Source organism: Lepidochelys kempii, chromosome 7 (assembly GCF_965140265.1).
Source record: "Lepidochelys kempii isolate rLepKem1 chromosome 7, rLepKem1.hap2, whole genome shotgun sequence".
In the NCBI taxonomy this organism is placed as follows: domain Eukaryota; kingdom Metazoa; phylum Chordata; order Testudines; family Cheloniidae; genus Lepidochelys; species Lepidochelys kempii.
Genome location: NC_133262.1, coordinates 81100587 through 81125232, shown reverse-complemented (window position 1 = coordinate 81125232; position 24646 = coordinate 81100587). Strand labels below are relative to the sequence as shown.

Below are 24646 nucleotides of genomic sequence, written 5' to 3'. Positions count from 1 at the left end.
CCTTGGATCTTAAGAACAATGAACAATCCTCCCAACACTTGCACCCCCCCTTTCCTGGGAAATGTTGGATAAAAAGCCTCACCAATTTGCATAGGTGACCACAGACCCAAACCCTTGGATCTGAGAACAATGAAAAAGCATTCAGTGTTTTACAAGAAGACTTTTAATAAAAAATAGAAGTAAATAGAAATAAAGAAATCCCCCCTGTAAAATCAGGATGGTAGATATCTTACAGGGTAATTAGATTCAAAAACATAGAGAACCCCTCTAGGCAAAACCTTAAGTTACAAAAAAGATACACAGACAGAAATAGTTATTCTATTCAGCACAATTCTTTTCTCAGCCATTTAAAGAAATCATAATCTAACACATACCTAGCTAGATTACTTACTAAAAGTTCTAAGACTCCATTCCTGTTCTGTCCCTGGCCAAGACGACTACAGACAGACCCAGACCCTTTGTTTCTCTCCCTCCTCCCAGCTTTTGAAAGTATCTTGTCTCCTCATTGGTCATTTTGGTCAGGTGCCAGCGAGGTTACCTTTAGCTTCTTAACCCTTTACAGGTGAGAGGAGCTTTCCCCTGGCCAGGAGGGATTTCAAAGGGGTTTACCCTTCCCTTTATATTTATGACAACATGTAATGTCAGTTGTTCTATCACTTTTTAAAAAACCTTTATCTCTGATAGTGTGTCATCTTCATTGCTAAATATACATAAGACCGTCTAGACTAGGCAGTACTAGAGACAATGGAATAAACAAGTTTTAAAATCTGAAATAAAATACAGTTATACTCAAAAGAAATGTATATTTAAATATAGAAATTTTATACCAGGAGAAGCCTTTTCTTATGCTTAGATGTTGTTTGCTGTTAAGTCTTTTCCCACCCTAGACTTAAAGATCTTTAATCCTTCTTGTGCCCTATTTCAGTTGGTCTTCTTTCCTTACAGGTCTTCCTGATATATAACCTTAAATGTCTTCTCTTTTAGCTTCAAACCATGGCTTAGAATATAACTTGTCCTTGCAGTTTCAACTGCTTCCATACTGGATGCTAATATGTCCCTCAGGTAGTTGTATAGTATGATTAAATTACTTCTGTCATCTTTTCTTATTCATCAGAGCATTTAAGCCCACGAAGCTTTTGCTTGGAAGATGAATCCTGTATTCACATAATTATGCTCGTTGCACTTCTCTGGATTCTTTCCAGTACTTGGATATTATTTAACAGCTAGCCTACCAGTACTAGTAGTATAGTATCAAAATATATTTATAAATTATATATAATTCTTGGGTTTTTTTATATTCAATTAATGCACATTGAAAGTCATTGCATATATTGCGCCCTGTAATATTGTGCACAGTTTTCAATAATCTTTTAGGCTTTAATGAGCACACATTAATGCAACAAGAGTTGGATATTAATTCAGGATGGGTTTACTATGAATTTGGTGTACATAGCTGGACAAACTGTTAACAGCATCCTTTCCGGTTCTCACTTGTAGTCAAGTCAGCAAGGAATTGAAAACTCATTTATTTAATTTCTTCAGATATGCTTTCCACATCCCATCCTGTCTCTCCAAGGGGCATTAGGATACTTTTACTAAAGTTTGAATTTGCATTCTAAGAGAGAATTCAGATTGTAAATCTGTCTGCACTGTAAGGCTCATAAATTTAACAATTGTTTATATTCTAACACAGAGAGAAACTGTGCATGAATATTGATTTTATAGTTTTATGAATAAAACAGATTTGTATTAACATGAGAACGGCCATACTGGGTCAGACCAAAGGTCCATCTAGCCCAGTATCCTGTCTTCTGCCAGTGGCCAGTGCCAGGTGCCCTAGAGAAAATGAACAGGATATCATCAAGTGATCCATCCCCTGTCATCCATTTCCAGCTTCTGGCAAACAGAGGCTAGGGATACCATCCCTATCCATCTTGGCTAATAGCCATTGATGGACCTATCCTCCAAGAACTTATCTAGTTCTTATTCTGTTTCAATACAGTTTTTTATGACCCATGGCTAATCTCTCTAAAAGTTACTTACACCTAAATTTGTAAAATTATCTTTGGAAAAATAATCCAAATACCAATAAATATGGAAATCATTTCAGAATTTTTCCATTAACCTTTTATTAAAATAAGTCTTCAATAAGTTTCAGAGTAGCAGCAGTGTTAGTCTGTATCCACAAAAAGAACAGGAGTACTTGTGGCACCTTAGAGACTAAGTAATTTATTTGGGCATAAACTGTAGCTCCCGAAAGCTTATGCTCAAATAAATTTGATAGTCTCTAAGGTGCCACAAGTACTCCTGTTCTTTCTTTAATAAGTGCAGAGGCAAATTATGAAGGAGACTGAGAAGAAAAGAGAGAACACTAATACAATTGGCCAACGTTTGAGGATATGTTTGAGGAATGGAAATCACACCTGACAATCTGTGGGATGTGAAATGTTTTATGTCTAGGTTGCCAGTTTGAATCTAATCCATGGCATGATCCTGGAGTGGGATGCACAGTTAGATCCTTATGCTTATATCGCAGTCCACTGACTTTAACTGGACTCCGCATGGATGTAAGCATTCAGACATAAATATCTCATTGCAGAGTGTCCAGCTTGAAGTCATGACCACCGGTTTGCGTTTTAATGACCCATGTATAATATGCCAATAGATTAAATTCAGCTTCTAAAAGGAGAACTGTCCACACCACCAAAACACCAGGATATTTGACATTAGTTCAGTTAGTATTTTTACTAGCAGTTCCAGCATGGTCTCCAAAGAAATAATGTGCTAAGTGTCAGAACTGCTTTCCCTCTTACACGTGACCCTACCAGGCCAAGGTTAAGGCACACCCTTAGACAAATACAGAGACGCTTGTATTGTCACTGCCCATGTTTTTTCCTACTCTTTGGGTAAACAGAGGAACTCACTCTCCAGGGCTGTCAATCTGGCACCTATCACAGATACTAATTCTGGTATTTGCCAAAGTTCAGGTGGGCACAGGGGTCCTGAGGCACACTCTCACTGGGCCTCAGCTCAGATTTACAGTTCAGCTTGTTAATCCTCTGAGTCACATTGAGGGCACAGCGAAAACAGCAGGTGAAGCCACTCATTCACTCATTGCTCTATCCACTACACACGCACATGCACGCACGTATGTACATGGCGGGAGAGAGCAAGTGAAAGCAGTCCTGAGATGCAAAGAGACCAAGCAGTTGTTTACAGCCAGAGGAGGGGCAGGTGACTTGCTGGAAGCATAATGGAAGGGAGTGAATCTTGAGTTTTGCGTTTCTAAATACGTGCACGTGGGGGAGGCTGCACCAGTTACTGCAGCCCACCATGAAATGTGTTAGGATAGTATGTCTCAACTTTGCAGAGTGCAGCAGTCTAGTAATAGAAGCCAACCCCATAAGCCATCATACTTTTCTCTGACGAGCAGAGGGTTGACAAGGAGAGAGTGACACACAGGCACTCTCCCAGTCTATGTCAGGGTCACTGCCTAGGCTTACTTCCCACAGGGCTCCTCTAGATCAGTGCTTCTCAAGCTATCTGATGCGGGGGACCGGCAATTTTTTTTTCCAACGTGCGCGCAGACCGGGAGCTGATGGTTTGCGGACCGACACCGGTCCGGCGACCACCACTTTGAGTAGCACTGCTCTAGAGGACTATAGAGACACTCCTGGCATAAGGCAGCTAGAAGACTTTCTAAATGCCATGGTGAAGAGGGCAACTGATTACATAACCTTCCTCATGGGCAGAAGTACAACTGTGGATAACTGGGAAATATTAGTATTTTTAGAAATACTCTATACCCTGAGTGCATCTGGTGATATTATCCTACCTGACTGCATTGTTCAAAACAAGTTGTTAAAGAAACTAGGCAGGACAGGTAAAACAATTGGGCTACATAAGGTATGTCCCCTTAAACGTAATAGCAAGGTTTATATCTGTGAAGAGGTACTTCTCAGCTGTCACCGTGGTGACAGGGCTGTTCTCCAAGGCAGAGAATCTGGAGGTCAAAGGGCCCTGATCTGTTAAAGGATCTGCTCGACAGAGAGGATGGGGGAAAGTGGTCAGTGTACTGGGAGGCTGACTGAGAATTGGGGGTCTGCAGCAAGCAAACGGTAACTTGGTACCAGGGAGAATGGTGAGGCACCAGGACTATGTCAGGTCTACCAGGAGGCTTGAGGTGAATGCTCTGTCTGTGTAAGACAATATGTGTGTAGGTTACTTTAAATGTACTTCTCTAAGTACTGTGTGTCTTCTGGCAAAATAAATCCAACTTTATTTTGGAGAAGCTACTTCTGTGTCACTGCTCATTATTACAGTTCACGAGCTCCCAGAGGAAAACTCTTGCAGGTGCCAAGCCTGTTGGGATCCCACCCCGAAGGAAAATGGAGGCACAGGCCTGCCACTTGAAAAAGGGTGCACTAAGGGGACTGGAAAAGGGTTTCAGGAGGGGCAGCCTACTCAGAGCTGTGACACACACAACTGGAGATAATGCAGGAATTCTGAAATTGCCACTTTCTCTCAGTGCTAGGCGTACTAGAAGGCGCTCACATACTCCTACAAACTTCCAGTGCTGCCTGCGGAAACGGGAAGTGCCCACACTCAGTGAGCATGGTGAATATGTGTGACCATCTATTGACATATTCCTGGATTTTTCTACAGCTGCAGTGTGTTGCGTCTTTGCTTGTGCTGTCTAAAAGGGGAGTCAAAGTCCAAAGCATTCATGGAGTAGGGAAATCTACTTAACTGAGTCAGCCAGGAGTATTCACATTCATTCCTTTCGCTACATCTACTCATATCCATCCAAGCAATACTGGCACGTCTTCTGTTTTGTGTGTTCCTTAGGTCTGAATGGATTATTTCTACTGTCCATTGGTAACCAGATCAGCGCTTGAGGCCCAGAGCAATTGAGGAACAGTTTGGCACAAGTGTGCACAGGAGAAGCTGGATAAAATTTATGACTGTAATAGATGCATTTTTGAAACTCCCAGGGATTGAGCACTCAGCTAAAGTTAGAATCTGAAAGCTGGATGGAATTTTCAGAACTTCTGCAGAGCCCTCTTCACCTTTGAAAAAATTCTCTGATTTCCAAAGTCAGAACTGAGCAACTGGATTTTCTGCTGCATATCCTTATGCTATCCTCTCTTTGATATTTCCCCAGCACATTCATGAAAAGCAACACCACAAATAAAAACACCTTCCACAATTAGCTGTATACTAGGGCTGTCAATTAATTGCAGTTAACTCACACAATAAACTAAAAAAAAAATTAATTGTGATTAAAAACATTAATAGCGATTAATCACAGTTTTAATTGCACTGTTAAACAATAGCATACCAATTGAAATTTACTAAATATTTTGGATGTTTTTCTACATTTTCATGTATATTGTATTCTGTGTTGTAACTGAAATCAAAAAGTGTACAAAAACAAAACAATGTAAAACTTCAGAGCCTACAAGTCCACTCAGTTGTCCTACTTGTTCAGCCAATCGCTAAGACAAACAAGTTTGTTTACATTTACAGGAGATAATGCTGCCCTCTTCTTAGAATCGTAGAAGATTAGGTTTGGAAGAGACCTCAGGCGGTCATCTAGTTCAATCCCCTGCTCAAAACAGGACCAACCCCAACTAAATCATCCCAGCCAGGGCTTTGTCAAGCTGGGCCTTAAAAACCTCTAAGGATGGAGATTCCACCACCTCCCTAAGTAACCCACTCCAGTGCTTCACCACCCTCCTAGTGAAATAGTTTTTCCTAATATCCAACCTAGACCTCCCCTACTGCAATTTGAGACCATTGCTCCTTGTTCTGTCATCTGCCACTACTGAGAACAGCCTAGCTCCATCCTCTTTGGAGCCCCCCTTCAGGTAGTTGAAGGCTGCTATCAAATCCCCCATCACTCTTCTCTTCTGCAGACTAAATAAGCCCAGTTCCCTCAGCCTCTCCACGTAAGTAAAGTGCCCCAAGCCCCCTAATAATTTTCATTGCCCTCTGCTGGACTCTGTCCAATTTGTCCATATCCTTTCTGTAGTGGGGGGCCCAAAACTGGACACAAGACTCCATATGTGGCCTCACCAGTGCCAAATAGAGGGGAATAACCACTTCTCTCGATCTGCTGGCAATGCTTCTAATTTTGTAGCCTGCGTTACAAGGTATTTACGTGCCAGATACGCTAAACATTTGTTTGCCCCTTTGTACTTCGGCCACCATTCCAGAGGACATGCTTCCATGCTGATGACTCTCACTAAAAAAACGTGTTAATTAAATTTGTGACTGAACTCCTTGGGGGAGAATTGTGTGTCCCCTGCTCTGTTTTGCCCACATTCTGCCATATATTTCATGTTATAGCAGTCTCAGATGATGACCCAGCACATGTGGTTCATTTTAAGAACACTTTCACAGCAGATTTGACAAAACACAAAGAAGGGACCAATGTGAGATTTCTAAAGATAACTACAGCTTTCAACCCAAGATTTAAGAATCTGAAGTGCCTTCCAAAATCTGATCGGGACGGGGTGTAGAGCATGCTTTCAGAAGTCTTAAAAGAGCAACACTGCGATGCAGAGACTACAGAACCTGAACCACTAAAAAAGAAAATCAACCTTCTGCTGGTGGCATCTGTCTCGGATAGTGAAAATGAACATGCATCGGTCAACACTGCTTTGGATTGTTATTGAGTAGAACCCGTTATCAGCATGGGTGCATGTGCCCTGGAATGGTGGTTGAAGCATGAAGGGACATATGAATCTTTAGCACATCTGGCACGTAAATATCTTGCAATGCCGGCTCCGACCGTGCCATGAGAACACCTGTTCTCACTTTCAGGTGACATTGTAAACAAGAAGCAGGTAGCATTATCTCCTGCACAAGTAAACAGACTTGTTTGTCTGAGCGATTGGCTGAACACGAGTAGGACTGAGGGGACTTGCAGGCTCTAAAGCTTTACATTGTTTTACTTTTGAATGCAGTTTGTACATAATGTTACATATTTAAGATCAACTTTCATGATAAAGAGATTGCAGTACAGTACTTGTGTTAGGTGAATTGCAAAATACTATTTTTTTTACAGTGCAAGTATTAGTAATCAAAAATAAATATTAAGTGAGCACTGTACACTTTGTATTCTGTGTTGTAATTAAAATCAATATATTTGAAAATGTAGAAAACATCAAAAAATATTTAAATAAATGGTATTCTATTATTGTTTAACAGTGCAATTAATCTTTTGTAATTAAATTTTTTAATCGCACGATTAATCACAATTAATTTTTTTAAATTGCTTGACAGCCCTAAAATATACACATAGGGCAGTGTCAGAAAAACTGATGTGAAAGTTGCTCCCATTCCAGTCATTCTTAGCAGACAGAACTTTCAGAAGCTTCTTTTGAATAAAAGGTACCATTAAACACTGTTATATCAAAAATGTAAAGCCTCACTAGGTTTCACTCACTACATGCTACATTACTTTTTAAACATACAATTTTTCAAGGATTTAAAGGACTTGCAAAGTACTGAATTCGACATCTACGCCAACCTATGAAGAGACCTATCCCACACCTTGCAAAATATCAATCTTTCTTGCCTTCCACTCCAAACATCATAAAAGGTTTCCAGTCAATAATTATCTATAACACTTTTGTTAGGCTAGATGTCACATATTGATAAATGTATTGGGCCAGATCCTCAGCTGATGTAAATTCTCCTAGCACTATTTGCTGCAAAGGGGGCCAAGACAATTAGCACCAGCTGGGAATCACCCCGTAGTATTAAAGGCTTTGTGAATAGAAGCGAACAAGGTGTGCGTTACTGTTTGTAGTAGCAGAAAACCAGAAAACTTTGCTTTTTGGTGGTTTTAGAATCATTAAAATGTAAGGCTGGAAGGGACCTTGACTAGTCATCTAGTCCATTTCCTCACTCTGAGGCAGGATTTAAGTATATCTAGACAATCCCTGACAGGTGTTTGTCTCACCTGTTCTTAAAAACCTCAAGTGATAGGGATTCCACAACCTCCCTACGTAGCATCTTCTAGTGCTTAGCTATCCTTTATAGTTAGAAAGTTTATCCTTAATATCTAATCTAAATCTCCCTGGCTGCAAACCAACCCAATCACTTCTTGTCTTGTTCTCGGTGGACATGGAGAACAATCAATCAACAATCTCTTTATAACAGCCTTTTACAGATTTTCAGACTTCATCATGTTCCCCACTCAGCCTTCTCTTCCCTGGACTAAATAAGCACAGTTCTTTCAACCTTTTCTCATACATCATGTTTTCTACCATATCATTTTCTTTCTTATCATTTGTGGTGCTCTTCTCTGGACTTTCTCCAATTTGTTCACTTTCTTCCTGAAAGTGGGGTGCCCCAAAACTGGACCCCTATATATCAGCTGAGGACGCCGCAGTGCTAAGTAGAGCAGGGCAATTACCTCCTGTGTCTTACCTATTATATATTATATGCCTTTTAATACATTCCAGAATTACATTTGCCTTTTTTACAACAGCATCATCTTGTTGACTCACATTCAATTTGTGATCCACTATCACCCCACATTCTTTTCTGCAGTACTACCTGCAGCCTTGCTTGTTAAAAAAAAAGTACAAAAATTAATAATTTTACTGTTTGTTGTTGTCGGTTTTTTTTTTTTTTGTAGATCTCGCAAAGAAATTGTAATCTGGGTCAGATAAACTATAGTGTGCTCACTTGGGAACAAAACTTTTCTGCTTTGGAAATGGACAATTGAAAATCAATTGATATATTTTTCTGGCTGTGTTAACCCAGAGTGAATGTCTCCTCTCCAGCATTCTTAGTTGACAGAGAGATCTGGGAGAAAGAGCCAAGTTTTTTGAAAGTAAAATGAGGAGAAATATAAGCCATCTTGATAAAATTAAAGTGATAGACCAGAAAAAAAATCCCGGTATTTTATTTGCACATTTAAAAATGGTTTTTGTTGTGTCTGAAAATAACAGCTGTAGTTTTACTTTTCCTGGAAAGAGGAACTGTTTTTAGGGACGCTGCAAATAAGGTTTGTTCTAACTGTGGGAGTTTAAAGACAGGGAGCTTAAATATTTAAAGGAATCAATGTGTTGTTGCACTCACTGTTGCAATGCCTAACTCAGGAGCAGAAGTCTCATTTTCAAAAGGGATTTAGGCACTCAGGGATTTAGGGTCCTAAGTGACTAAATCCCTTTTGAAAATGAGACATCTGTTCCAAAAGGCAGGTATACACTTAAAACAGTGTATCGGTGCAGCTGCACTGCTGTACTGCTTTAATTAAGATGCTTTAAGATGACGGGAGAGAGCTTCTCCCAGGGGCTCAGTTAATCCTCCTCTACAAGACCGACATAGCACTGTCTACACTGGCGCATAGGACAGTATAACTGTGTTGCTCAGGGCTGTGGATTATGCACACCCCTGAGCGATGTTGTCATACTAAAGTAATTCTGTAGTGAAGATCGGGGTAAGTCAGTTAAACATTGCAACGGTGAGTGCAGCAATGCATAAATACCTTTAAAAATCTGAGCCTGGTTCTATAAAAATAAAACTATCAATAACAAAATGCAATAGGGCAAAAAGGGGGTTATATTATCATCATTACTAAGGAAATAACTCAGATCATTATCTCTATTGAAAGAACAAGATGGCAACAAAATCTATTCATTGTGAAAGATTCAGTTAAGAGCTTTTCATGCCTCATTTATGACATACTTTGGTATAAATCTACTGAAATGACTGAAGTATACAGTGCTGGAGTGACACTTAATTTGTTATTAATGAATATTCTTTCTAATTGAAGAGTTTTTCCTTCTCAAAGGAGCACAGCATCAGTATATCCAAAGTCTTAAACTATTTGACTTTGAAATATATTTCCTTGGTGCAATCATCTTGTGATTAGACTGTAGATTGAGTAGTTGTTGAATTCTATCAACCATAAAGAATTTATTTCTTTTGGAATAAAAAGTGTTTAACTGTTATTAGGTGGATACTGTATAGCTGAAGCTTGGAAAAATCACTTACATAGGATAACTCAACATCCTGAATTCCTTTGCTGTTTATTGCTGTAATGTAAGTCATACTGAGGTTATTTGACATTAGTAAGGATGTAATGTGTATCCACAGAAATTCCATGGTAATGTAATATTAATTAATTTTCACTTGTAAATTATTACCCTTACATATGTAATATCTAAATTGGTGACACTTGAAAGTGTCCATTATTATGAATGTATTAGGTCTTTAATGTAATAGGACTAGTTATAATTAATTCAATGTTGCAGGCTCATTTACTGGCACACAGCCTGTGCTCCATGGTAGCTAACATCTAAAGAGACAGGTTTTAGAAGTGATTTATTTATCTACAAAATTGATGTTGAGGAAGTAGACTATAAGCACCATTGCATATGGGATTTTGACAGTTGTACTCACTGCGCTTCAGCTTATGTAAAAATTCACAGCAACATTCGAGTAGCAAAACATTAAAGTACAGTAATTCCTTTGGCATTCATTAAAATAACATTAATCATGAACTCTGCTGGTGTTAATGTTGATTTATTCTGAAACTTTAAAATCAATAAGAGTCCATAATTAACCAGAGCAGGAAAAAAGACTTTGACCGAGTTACTTTATATTAACTCTGTCAGTTCAGTTTAGTGTTAGAAACTTTTTGAGGCATTTTAACAAGAATCTTCCTTAAATATGGATCAAACAGTCAAGCCTGTAGAGAGAGAGAGAGGAGGTTCTTGCACATTCTGGCATTGGCTAGTATTAAAAATTCCTTTAAAAATGTATGTTAAAAAATATATGGCGGCACTTGATGACAAATGGGATTATTTTCATGTTAATTGGTGCAGTGGGATTGACAAAACTGATAAGTAAATGCTTTGGTTTTGTGGAGCACTAAAATTTATAAACATCCCAGAAGGGAATTCTCATAGTGTAGTGGTTCAGAGTTTGGATTCAGTTTGGATGAAATCTAAAATTTTGGACTGTGATCCATACCTTATTCAAATTTTCTGAATTTATCAGTCTTCCATGCCCGCAAACGTGGTCGCTTGGTATCAAATATAACAATTAAAAGTAACTTAAATATTGTTCTGCTATAAAATCTGTTCATTTATTTTAAATAAAACACTTTTTCTGAACTAGAATTAGGGACGGAGCCAGCACCACTTAACAAACAAATTTATAGTAAGTGCACTTGCTGGAGATGTACTTTGTTCCTGAAAAATACACAGAGTTTATTGAAAATATATCAGAAATGTTCAGCTTGTGTTGGGAGAAGCATACGTGTGTTTTGAAAGAGAGAAGTCCTTGTAGAGGGGTTCAGGAGTATCCTAACTTAGGTACACTTAAAAAATACTTTGCACTTGGGCAATTTGGTGTATGCCAAAGAGAGAACATTTACAAGTCTTTTCAAGACTCATGAGGCCATTCATATCTGACAAAGATGATTTAGCAAATCTCAGGGAAGAAGTGAACTATATCAATGGCAGAAAGAAAAGGAGTACTTGTGGCACCTTAGAGACTAACCAATTTATTTGAGCATAAGCTTTCGTGAGAAGTGAGCTGTAGCTCACGAAAGCTTATGCTCAAATAAATTGGTTAGTCTCTAAGGTGCCACAACTACTCCTTTTCTTTTTGCGAATACAGACTAACACGGCTGTTACTCTGAAACCTATCAATGGCAGAGAAATCCTTCCTACCTTCACTTAGATTTTGTAACAAAATAATAACAAGGAGCTCTGGAGAACTCCTGAGAGCCACCTTTAGTACATCACTACCTCTAGATTCTTCTGCATATTTATTATCAGTGGCAGAGAAACCTAGAGTCTGGATAGTAGTGTTCTTAGCTGCTAACTCCTTTGGACTGTTTTACATTAATAAGATGTGTACAGTTAGTATGTTGGAATAAATAACACGTACATTGTTCTGTTTATTTAAATATGGTGCATTAAATTAATTTAAGTAACACAAATGAACAGCTAGTAGTTCTTTTGGGGTCAGCCACAGAAAGTCGTATGATGACTGCAATTGTAATGAACATTCAACTCAGTAAAGCTTCAGAAATCCAGGACCCCACTCCAGTATTTAAAGGAGCACTAAATTCTACAGTGCTATGGCTTGAGCTGAAGAACTGTTAATTTATAAAATCTATTTTCTCTCGGCAGTCATTATCAACACAGTCATGTGCCTGTGCAACATGTGCCAGTGCATGAGAGATGCCCCCCTCAAGTTTGTAATTCTTGAGATAACTACATTTTCTTAGGTTACTTTGCCAATGAACTGGCATGACCTGGGTATTTCTTATGTGCCTTGGAAAAGTAAAAATGGCTCTGATAATTGATGTTATTGTCCAAAGGCAGCATTTCCTCTCTCTGGTGAACAGAAGATCTAGTGAGAATTATTGGGATGGAATTATTGCAGTGAGACCTGGCACACAACAGCGAAACATGCCAAATAAGGGTTTCCTCCCTCCCAGCCTACTGTACCGGGAAGTATGGGAAGATTGTTGGTAAGTATGTAATAATATATTTAGCCATCTAGGGTGCTGTACAGTCAATTTTATATGAAGTGTTACATTTGTTGTACACTGCTGAAACGTGTGGTTAAATGTAGTGAAATACATATTGTACACATACATAAAGTACGAAGTTTTAAGAACTGGGAAAGCTGTCCAGTCTCACACTTGTGTCTTTAAAGTGTACCATAATGTGACCATCCTGGTTTTTCATTAGCCTTACCAGTCCCCTTTTCAAACAGCCTAGATATTTTTTCGACTCCTTTTCTCTGAGTCAGTCGCTTTCCTTGTTAATGTATTCAATATGTTTATCACCCTTTGAATGCAGTAGTAGTTCCTGAATTCCTTACTGATTCCTGGATTACTATATTGTGGCCCCTAGCTTTGAATGTCTTACTGGTTTTAAAAAATGTACATTGAGCTTTGTAACAGGGTAGCAGATTTTAGGAATACTGGGGCTGCTCTTCTGAGTTACATTAATACCAGATGCTAGAACCCTGCACAGAGATGCAAAATTCTTTTTGTTGATTTACTTTGTCAGATCAGCTGAGAGTCCAATTAGCTTTTACCCAGGAAGAATAAAGGGTTTCAGCCTCTCTCAGGCAGACAGGACCAGGGGTCAAGACAAGAGAGGTCCTGTAGGAAACAAATGTCAGAACAGTTAAGCTCAACAGAATTCTTAGGCTGAGGTTTGTTTTGTTGTTGGTATAGCTAACAATTAAAGTAAACACCAAGAACAGCGTAAGATTGTATGAGATTGCATGTGCTAGGATATAGATATTCAGGCCTGTCTGTAAAGGCCTATACTCTAAGAATTTAGGTGTATTCTTATCACTTGGCTAGTTATAGAGGTATAAAAGAAAGAATCAAAATAACTGTCTGCCGGTGTAAGAGCCTTCTCTTACTGTGAGAGTCTGAGGCCCTGTTCTTAGGCTAAGGCCTTTGGCTAAGCAACAGAGCTGGGAAACGAACGGTCACATCCTCACATTCCAAACTAGTCACATTGAAATAAGGTGTTATTGGGCTGTTAGGAATACAATCCTGTCCTGATAATGCCTATTGCCTCCAGAGAAAGGGAAGTGCCTAGAAAATGTAAAAGGAAACTTAGTTTGATAGCATCCTGTCTGGCAAGAACTCACTTATCAATAGCTGGGATGTGAAATCCTCACTTCTGTATTGTTTTGTCATTATAGTTCCCACTTTGCTATTGTTTGTCTGTATAATCTCTGTCTGGTTCTGTGATTGTTCCTGTCTGCTGTATAATTAATTTTGCTGGGTGTAAACTAATTAAGGTGGTGGGATATAATTGGTTACATAATCATGTTACAATATGTTGGGATTAGTTTGTTAAATTTCAGGGAAATGATTGGTTAAGGTATAGCTAAGCAGAACTCAAATTTTACTATATAGTCTGCAGTCAATCAGGAAGTGGGTGGGTGTGTGGGGTGAGTGGGGGAAATGGGAACAGGGAATGGGGGTGGGGAAATTGGAATCATGTTTGGCTAAGGGCAGGAATGGGAATAGGGACACAGGTGTAAGGCTCTGTGGTGTCAGAGCTGGGAAGGGGGACACTAAGGAAGGAAACTGGAATCATGCTTGCTGGAAGTTCACCCCAATAAATATTGAATTGTTTGCACCTTTGGACTTTCGGGTATTGTTGATCTCTGTTCATGCAAGAAGGACCAGGGAAGTAAGTGGGTGAAGGAATAAGCCCCCTAACAGCATGTGTATTAGGAAAAGGGTAGAAATGTCACCATTTACCAACTTCTAAATCCCTTTCAGTAGGGATTTTCAGGTTCCTTCAGTGTTTTTTTTTTCTTTAAGTTTAAATCTTTTATCAGGTTTTTGTGTCTTTTCCCCTCATAGTTGGGTTTACTTTAATAACTTTATCTTGTTACTTGCATTTTTAAGAACTGGCATAATCTGTTGAACTGCAGAAATAGTGGGTCATGATTCCATGCCTGAGGGCAGAAGATAAAAGGGCCCAAAATATTTTCTGATCTTAGCTTGTTCCATTCATATGATTTCCCCATTCTTGACATTTGTCCCATTCCTTATTGCTACGATACCATCTGGGCGTAAAAGCATATCAAAGTGCATTAACTAACTGTGAATGTGCATCAACAAGGTCCACATAGACAATTAGAGTTCAGTAGACTAGTTCTGGGTAGATTCACACCCCAATTTGCTATGAACTAAATTTTCACGTATACACACCCTAAATGTGTGATAGGCTCTTCCATGTTTTCTTTTCATATTGTCTCATACTTTGAGAGTCAGAAGCACATCACATCTCTGAACATACAGCAATTTCAAAATGGCATAAGCAAGTCTGAGCCCCACATTTGTTCCATAAAAGTTCAAGGGGAAATGGGCCAGAGGTGGTCACAATGCTCATGGAAGGTAGCAGTAAGGGTAAGAGGGGTTTAGTAACTGAACATCCATTCCCCTCAAAAGATCAGTTCTTATTTTACCCCAACCAGTTAAACCATCCATATTCATCAGAACAAAGCTGGATGTGAAACCTAAAACCACAATGCTGAAGTAATGGGAAGTAATTTGTTTCCACACAAATATAATTTTAATATTTCAGGCCTGCAGCTAAGTTTTTTGTTCCCTTTTATAATTAGCTGAATATATATTTTTCAAACTCTGCATAGTAAAATTCCAAAATAGAGAATGATGATCAGAAATCCAGGAACTCACTGGGTCAATGCAGTAAAGAAATTAGAAACTGAAAAAATATGAAGGTTAAGATGAGTCTTAAACATGACAAATAAAATGTTTTGAATACCAAATAATTTATGCAAAACGTTACAAAATCTGAAGTGCTAAATAAATTGTTGATACAATGTACTCTATTTTGACATTTTGTTTACACTTAAAAGATAGTGAATGTAGAGTCCGTTGTATACAATATTCTAAAGGTATTTTTCCTATAATAGTTGCTTTATTCTTTTGTACAAACAATTTGAAATGCAATTTTAAATTTAAATCTTATTTTGTGAAGGCACACTAAAATATGTTGGGCGAAACATCCAAAAATAGACTTGTGGTTATGTAATTTCTCTTTATTTTTTAAAAAGTTGCTACTACTGTACAAAACACTTTTTTGTTTTAACCCTTTGAAGGCTCTTGGGTTCCTTTTCTATTTTTCACTGTCAGCATGGCATATTATTTTTCTAAACTATGTAATCTTTCATGATTACCACATGAGTGTATTGTAAGAAATGTTGTCTCAGGATGGTGTTTATAGAAGCCTTGAAGCTTTAAAACAGAAGAATGAGACTGAAGAATTCTTCAATCCATAGATTAAATGGTAGACATATTATGGGCTCATAGAATTATTATAATTTGATTTATCTTTTTGTATTTCAAGGTTTTTTTTCATAACTTGATCTATCAGAACATTGAAGGACTATTTATCTTTACCTTTTGTTCTAAATTACTTTATCTTTTTAACAAAGTGGATGTTTTCTGCTTTTGAGTTTTTATAATTTTAACCATTAGAAAATGATAAGAGTAGTATAGCTCTGCACAGAAAGGAAAAATAATGGTGGGCCTGATCCCACTGAGGTCAATGGTAATTGACTTCAATGGCAGTAGGTTTTGGCCCTAATAAACTGGCTTGTCAACTTCTGACTGTGTTTTCAAAATACTATGTGGGAGGCAAGAGGAAAAGTTCTGATTTTTGTGTGTGCGCTCGTGTGCATGGCTCATCCTCAAGACAGTTTTGAAAATGAATCCTAATATGTGGAATGAAACCTTAAAATAAAAATCAGATGCATCTGAGGTGATGGATGATTTCATTCAGTGCAAATCTTGTAAAGAGACAGCTGACTGTTATGGCTACCCACCCATTTTATCCTGCAGTACAATAAAACTTAACAAAAGTGTATCCTTGTCAGTTAACCACGGCATCTTGTAAGTGTATGAAACCTTGTTGCTGTGGTTACTGCCTTTGTCTCCAGTGTTTTTTTTATCCATGGTTCATTTTTTCTTTAATACAGTACTATACAAAGGAATAAAATAATGAGTCATTCAGAAATGTGTTGTTAAAATATCCCTCTTTATCGTTACATTTCACTGCTTTAGAATTAACTTTCACAGGCTGTTAATTCAAGGCAACAGTTAAGTCTGAGAAGATCTGTTAAAAATTCTGTGATTTTTGTTTTTGTTTATAAGAAAAACTTGTCTATGTAATTGAAGAACTTCTTACAAGTTTGAACAATTAAACCCTTCTTTTAGTGAATGTATTATTTCTGGTACAAGTAGATAAAATTCTACACAGTAAGCATGGTAAAAATTGTGCATGTTCTGCACAGCACAGAATTTTAGAGTAAAGTTTTCTGGGCACAAAAGCAGTAACAAAACTGTCCCTACAAAACTGAGTAGCTGAATAACACAAGAAATAATTTTTGTTAATTTAAAACTTTAGAAACTGAAATTTGTAAAGTGAGATGTAATTCAGTTCTGGTACTGAACATACCAGCTGTTCTCAGTAATTGAAACTTTACAGTATGAAAAAATACATTAGATCTGTACAGTTTTTACAGGTAGGTAGGATGAGTTTTGAAAAAAGATTTGCTTTAAGGGTCATACTCTGCTTTATGTCAAAAATACTGCACAACTTAGCTAATTACAAATTGTAGACTTGAAACAATTCATGTCTTCATGTATAACTCTTGGTTCTCTTTTAATTAAACAGGGGTTTCAGAAACCATTTTAGAACATCTTCCTTGTTTTGTCCTTCAAGTTACATAGGTTGGTTGCAGCCCTCTGTTACAAATGAAGTCAGTTAAGCTAGCTGCTGACTGTGTTCACTGATTCTTGCGGCTGTTGTTATTGTGCTGAGATCCAGATCAGTCTCTAGGTGTGTTTCCATTGTTTCTTCCTGTGCATTACATTCATAGGGCTTATGAGCAAGGAGTTCATGATGCACACCACAGTAACTTATTGTGGGTTGGTCATAGGCGAGAAATGTTGACACATTCATAGATAAAGGTATCTGGGGAAAAACGGATATGAAAAATAGACAGTTAGCAAAAGACATAATTAACTTTTGTGATGTGAATTTGATGATGATGAAAGTGAATATCTAAAAACATTGGCTAGCGCCAAGAATAGTGCTTCCCATGAGAACTTCCCCTCACACCTTTGCCAATGCTCTTCAAACCTTACTGGTATCATCTTTGATGCCTGGTGCTGGGCCTAGGGATTTGTTTGTGAAATTTTGTGTATGGCAGAGGAGCCACAGAAGAGTCTTAAAGATGCAAATCAAGGCAAATAAACTTTCATAATATATTTAGCAAATGCAAAATGTAAACCACCAAAAATGTATAGGGGACGGGGAAGAGACGTTACCAAATTGGTAAGACATGGAATATTTTAAGTGGGATTTACTTGGCTGCCCAACTGCAAATAAGTGACTAGTGGACATTTCCAGACTGTATCAGATTTTGTAGCAACTTTATAAAGTGGATAAATATCTACTACAGGTTACCACTTTATTACTATTTATGACTTAAGGATAGATTTGAATATAGCAGGTTTCCATAGGTGAAAGGCCTGTTTGAAGAAATAGCTGCATTTCATTATTTTTACCCCTACAGTTGGAGCCTCCCCTCACTTTATTTCATATAAATTAGGATGACATTTAAATTTTTTTTGTGACTATTTTCATGAGGATTTCAAAGAATGTCATATATAGTTATCACAAATATATTTCAGAACCAGAGATGAAGAGAATATAGACCTTAATTATAAACATTTCTACTAGCAATTCTTTCTTGCTAATAATATAAATCTGAAGGATGAAAAATACAAAAAATGATTATAGTAAAACGGTTGATATGAGTAATGCATGTATAGTATTTTTTTTAAAAAGATTTAGTCAGCTATCAACTTGCATTTTATGTATGCCACAGAGAACAGCTTGTAGATTTGTCACTTTTATTGTTCTGTTTCTGCTCCAAAATAAACCTGTTTTGAAGCTTGACTGGAACTTTATAGAACTAAATATAAAGACAATTCCAACACAGAGACTTATATTTAATGATGACTGCTATTAACTGAGTGTGATATTTTTAATTTTTTTTAATTCTAAAAGCATTCCAAATATTAAATGGTTGAAATAATAAAAAGCATGAATGTTTCTCCCTTGCAGTAACAACTTGATGTACTGGGCATGCTGTATTTTAGAATAATTTCAACAAGAGGACAGGGTTCAGAACATGTTAATGTGTCAGAGCAGTAAAATTGACCACTTAAAAATGATTTTTTTTACCAAATTCAAAGAATCAAAATAAAAAATCTCTTTTTAAGCATAGTTTTAAATCTTATGCAACTCATCTATTATGGCCTGTGGTACATGATTTTTGTCTATTGCTCAAAAGTTTTGGTTGATCCCATACATATTTTTTTTAAGTAGGGCTAAAATAAAATCCTGCAGTCATTAGGCTTTTTGTAAGGAGGACCATGAGTCAAAACTTGGCGCTGACTGCAGAATGCAAGCCCCGATTCAGTAAAGTATTTTAAAATATACTTAAGTGCCACTGATTTAGGGTCTAATTCAGCTCCTAGTCTTTTTATTAACTTCCACTTTGGGAATAATGAATTGAGAATGGTCCTTAAATGATTCCTCAACATTTAGATGACATTAGGAAAACATGTAAAATTAGACTAATTTATCAATTTACAGTATTTATTCTCCAGTCAGATGTAATTCTTACTATTGAGGAGAGTGATTTTTCCCTTTTTTTTATACTCTGTCACTGTCCCGTGCTTGTACTCCTTATGTAGACAAAACTTAATTAATTCAAGCAATTCTGCATATGCTCTGTTCCCTAAAGGACAGGTAACTTAAAGTACAAAACATAAATATGGAATTGAATCCTAATAGAAATGTCTTCATGGTCTCTTGGATTTTAATGAAAAACATATCCTTCCTGTGTCACTCTTTTTGGTTTTCATTACTAGTGCAGTGCTGTGATACTAATTATCCTATATACCTGTGGATGCCTTCACTATCGTATATATGTCTAATCCTTTTTTGTGAACATTGTTAAACTCTTAGCTTAATTGATCCCCTTCCTGTTCTTTAAGGAATGATCAGACTTCTCTGGTTCAGTTAGGTGGAACCCAGCTAAGGGAATTACCTCTATTGCATCTTTGTTTCCTCCCATCACGAGACTACCTCCCTTAACTGGAGGTTCAGAATCACCAATTCTGAGGTGGGCCTTCTCTATAGTATCCCTATATCTGCCACACTAAATAATCTCATCTCTCTCTCTCTGCTGCACTATTTCAGCAACTCTGGTTTTAAGCATCTATGCTTGGGCCCTGGGAGCCACAAACTGCTTCTACCAAGTGTGTACATGTACCATTTGGCCATAAAGTAAATAGCAGTACTTTTTTGCATTGTGCACGGGCTAGTCCTCCCTACCTGATTAATTTGCTATTGGTGTTCTAGTCTAGGTCCATACATAATGTGGGCTTTGTACTCTGTGGTTATGTACTAAGTTTTAGCTTCTAGTTCTTTGAGTGATGGTCTCTATGTGTATACCACTTTGGGGGTGCACATGCACCTAAGACCAGAACATTTTTATTTGCAGTTTTGATGCTGCCTCATGCTCTGAACTAAGGGCATAAAGGAAGGCACAGACCACCTCTCTAAGTCCTTTCTACCACTCGTGGTCTGATACAGAGCCCCTCAGTGTTCACAGCTTCACTAGCATTCCTTAGTGGCCTTCCTGAGTGCTATCACCTCTTTCGGAAGAGTGGGTGAGCCCAAGGCCCGAATGATGGACCCTCCCTTCATGGCCTTTCATAAGGATAAGGTTTCTTTGAGGTTACACCCAAGTTTATTCAGAAGGTTCCCTCCCAATTCCACATAGTTCATGTCAAACACCTGCCTGTTTTCGAGCCTAACCTCACATTACCATTCTCTGTTGAATCTTAGCTTTCTACCTGCAAAGGACGTGACCCTTCAGTCTCCAAGACTTTGTTTCTATCACTGAATGGATGAGGGGGAAGCAATCTCCTCACAAAGACATTCTAAATGAATTTCAGATTGTGTCCTCCTTTTCTATAAACTCGTGCAGACTCCTTCACCTCAAAGTGTCAGGGTCCACTTGGCCAGACTTTTCTTCAGGGTTTTCCTCGCCTGGAGATCTGTGGAGCAGCACAGTGGGTTCTGTGCATACGTTTGCTAGACTTTACACCTTTGCTAGACTTTACATAGGGGCCTCTTCTGTGGATTTAGCCTTCTACAGCAGTCCTGCAGTCTGTGGGGTAGCATTGTTCCTCGCACACTCCACTTGGATGAATACTGTTTGGGTGCAGTGGACCATTGCTCAAAGAAAAATGAAAGGTTACTTCCCTTCAGTAAATGGAGTTCTTTGAGATGTGTGATTCCATAACCCACCCTCCTTTGCTTTGCTTCAGATCTTTTCCTAAGGTGATTTGTGCTAGAGAAGGAACTAGAGGTCTGTGCCTCTCCTTATGCTCTCAGTTTGGCATCAAGGAGGCTCAGGACACAAGCATGGGCCAACAGGTGCTGCTAGTAAAAAAAATATCCAGTCTTAGGTGTATGGAGTGCATGTACACTCCCGCAGTGGAATGCAGGGAGGGAATCACACGTCTTGAAGAACTCCAGTTACTGTAAGGTAAGTAACCTTTCTTTACTTGTTTATTACATTTAATCCAATGAACTTTCTCTACTCCACTAAGAATTTATTAAGCTGTCTACCTGAAGGGCTGAATTGCAACTCAGTCCTAACTCCCCTGTCTTTTCTCTGTGCCTTGCGGTATCAAGGGTGCCCCAGCTAAAGACTATATGCTCACTAATTAAATTTGTGTCTATATCTAACCAGTTCAAAGCATGAGGACTTTACACCCACATGAAAAGAAATCTTTAAAAAAAATTATATGTGTGTAAGCTTTAACATGACATCATTCTTTTAAGGTTCATTTTATTTGTGAAGCTTGGGGCACCCAAGGGACAGCCAAGTGAAGTTACCATGTGAGGACTAGAATAAATCTGTAATGAATCCACAGTGTAAACTCCCACATATCGTAATCTTGAGAGTCAAGTAATCCTTGATGTGGAGAGATCACCCTTTTGGAAAAGTGAGATGTAATTCAATCAAACACTAATTGTGTCAGCAGAGGGTAAATATTTGTTGAATTATTTTGCACTGTAGAAAATTACATTGTCCTGGACCCATGGGCAGAAAGACAAGATGCAAGGCATGTGATTTAATTAGGCCACATCTTGAGTAACTTAATTCATCTGGGAATCATCCAGCAATAACTTGTATAGTGCAAGTCATGATTCCTTCCTTCATCATTTCCACCTGGTAGAGGATTGTTATCGCTCCACTTCCCCAACAGCTGGTCTCCAGCCCGTTGTTGAGATTCCACTGCCCTCACTCATATAAGGGCTAGAGAAAGGGAGTTGTATCTTTCTGACTCCTAATGACTGGAACAGCAATCCCATTCCCCAGCTTCTTTAGAGGATATGTTCCCTTAATCTAGAAGTGGAAATAAACTTATCAGGAAACCGAATGCTCTATGGAATGAATACCTGCATTGGACACCAGTCATAAGGAGGCATCACCAAATATCTTGGCTGCCTCCTCCCAGCTTAGTTCCCAGATAATTAACAATTCCCTCTTTAACATCAGCCAAAAATATATCTGCTTCCTGGTCAGAGAGGTGTACCCCAACATCCCTCAATAACTCAGATACTAAATATAGTTTTGGTAGGGTAATTACTGATCCTCCCCATTCCCAATGATTCACTCATCTGGCCTTGTCAACCTGTGGTGGCCTGGTGGCTCCCACCGTTCCCTTTAAAGCAGAATTTCAGATTAGTTTACAGCAATGTCTGGGAAAAGGTCCTGGATCTGCCCTAAATCTTTTGGTTCCCTGATGATTAAGTCATCCCCCTTACAAAATTCACCTTGTCATCAAGGCTCAGCTGTGAACATCCAGGGAAACTGACTGCCCACCTTTTGGCTCAATATTCACAAATCCAAACATCAGTTCTCATGACCTGTTACCCTGTAGTGTGCCCCTCCGTTCATGCCAGTGCAGAGCTATCTCATCAATGATGCCCAGCAGTGAGTTTCCAAGAGGAATTGGCCACTTCCTGTGGACCAAATGCACAATATTATGCTCGCCCATCCAGTCACCATATCTTTTTTACCTGTTCGCTTGATCCCGAAGAAAGGGATAAACAGGAAGAGTTTAACAGATAACCCACTGAATTATCCTCCCCAACAGTGGTCTCTATACCCTTCTATGCATTTGGATGCTATAACTGATAGACAAAATCTGTTGGGCTCCTATTTCAGACAAAGTTGTGGATGTAACCAATCCAGTTCTGAATAAATCCCATTTCACCAGAGGAACCTCAACAATACATGCTCTTTGACATTGCCATGAACTGACATGTCCTTTTCTGAGGTAACTCCCTTTCCCTATGAAGAAAGAGTGGCCTGGCACCAGTAGCCTTGACACTAGCCCATTCTGTACTGCTTTGACTGGGCATCTCAGACTTCCCACATTTTTGTAGTAGTATGAGTCACCTTGCCTCCCTTTTTGTTTTTTGACAGTCTGAGAGTCAGGAGGTCAAATCTCTGCCCCACAGGATCAGCCTGAATCCTTCCTTGCTTAAAAAGAACAGGAGTACTTGTGCACCTTAGAGACTAACAAATTTATTAGAGCATACGCTTTCGTCAGCTACAGCTCACTTCATCGGATGCACCTTCTTAAATTCCTTATTAGCCCCTTCAATAGCCATGACACCACAAATTATAGCATCAGATTCTGAAAGGGTTTATCCCCTGCCCTCAACTGGAGTTCAGTACATTCTTTCACACCCCAAATATATACCTGAACGATCAAGGTGCCTAGTTGCTTTGCACTAAGACAAAATTGGTCAAGAACCAAGATTCTATAGCTCTAGAGATATCTGAATGGGCTCCTCTCCGGAGAAGTGCATGTTTTATCCACTAGAAATGGAGAATATCACAGCAGATTTGTTTACTGCTACATAATTTAATGCATTTATTTTGCATATTTTAAACAATAGATTATTGATTTACCTCACAGTTCATGAAGGTTCATCTAGAATAATCTGCTACTGGTTCCATGTGGATGGAGCCCCTCAGTATGGCCAGAGATGCATCCCTCCACCCCACAGATCCAGTTGCAAGATTAAGATCTAGAATTTAGTATAAGGACTTTTTTGTTTTGTTTTATTATTCTACAGTTCTTTTTATAACTCTAAATGTGATTAATATAATCCCACTCTGAAGGAAGAAATTTACTGAAATTCAGATCTTTCCAATATCCATCATAATCTGGCAGAATATTTAATTACTGTGTTTGACCTTTTAAATGAATTGCATTTTATTTTTAAAAATCTTAATTTTTCTCTTGATGACACATTAAGATTAGAAAACATTTTCATTTTATAAATTCTCTAACACGTGTTTAAATTTAATCAATAATTTAATTATTTCCATGTGTTATATGACAGAAGTGAGTTATTCCTTCTGTCATGTAAAATATCAGATAGGCACTAAGTGAATGATTTTAGAAGTGGACCATAATTGTTCAACCATTCCTAATAATACTTTTCAGTATTAAGTGGCATAATGATTAGATTTAGAAAAAAAAGTTGTAACTACTTCATGGTTAAAAGGAAGCTGAACATCCCACATACAGATTTTTTTGGAACAAACATATTGGGATTAGGATTAGCAATCAACATTAACAGGAAAACAAGAATGTAAATCATATATGCCTTGTTTGTTCTGTATAGCATAAGCACACCCAAATATTTAGGATACCATTTCTTCTAGAAGATGGGTATATTCAGGAGAAAATGTGATCACACTCTACCAGCTTGAAGGCTAACAGTAAAGCCCGTTACAAAGTTGTATTTTTGTAGATGTATCTTTTTATTTTCTCACTGATTAATTTGAAATACATATTAAGGATGAAGACACCATAGTATATAGTATGTGGTTGGTTATTCAGATCTGTTTACTCGTAAAAATGCATGAATCACCTCTACTTTCAAACAGCCATCTCCACCTTTTTATTCTTGGTGGAACA

At 38.1% G+C, this 24646-nt stretch overlaps 2 protein-coding genes across 2 annotated transcripts in view; one reads left to right on the top strand and one right to left on the bottom strand.

The window, feature by feature from the left end:
• CTNNA3 (catenin alpha 3) overlaps positions 1-24646 on the top strand; it is a 928894-nt gene that overhangs the window by 247581 nt on the left and 656667 nt on the right. The window lies entirely within an intron of this gene.
• LRRTM3 (leucine rich repeat transmembrane neuronal 3) overlaps positions 15939-24646 on the bottom strand; it is a 138146-nt gene continuing 129438 nt past the window's right edge. The window contains exon 3 of the mRNA XM_073353444.1: positions 15939-17525. Coding sequence (XP_073209545.1) covers positions 17316-17525 — 210 coding nt within the window. The 3' untranslated portion in view covers positions 15939-17315. The remainder of the gene's footprint in view (positions 17526-24646) is intronic.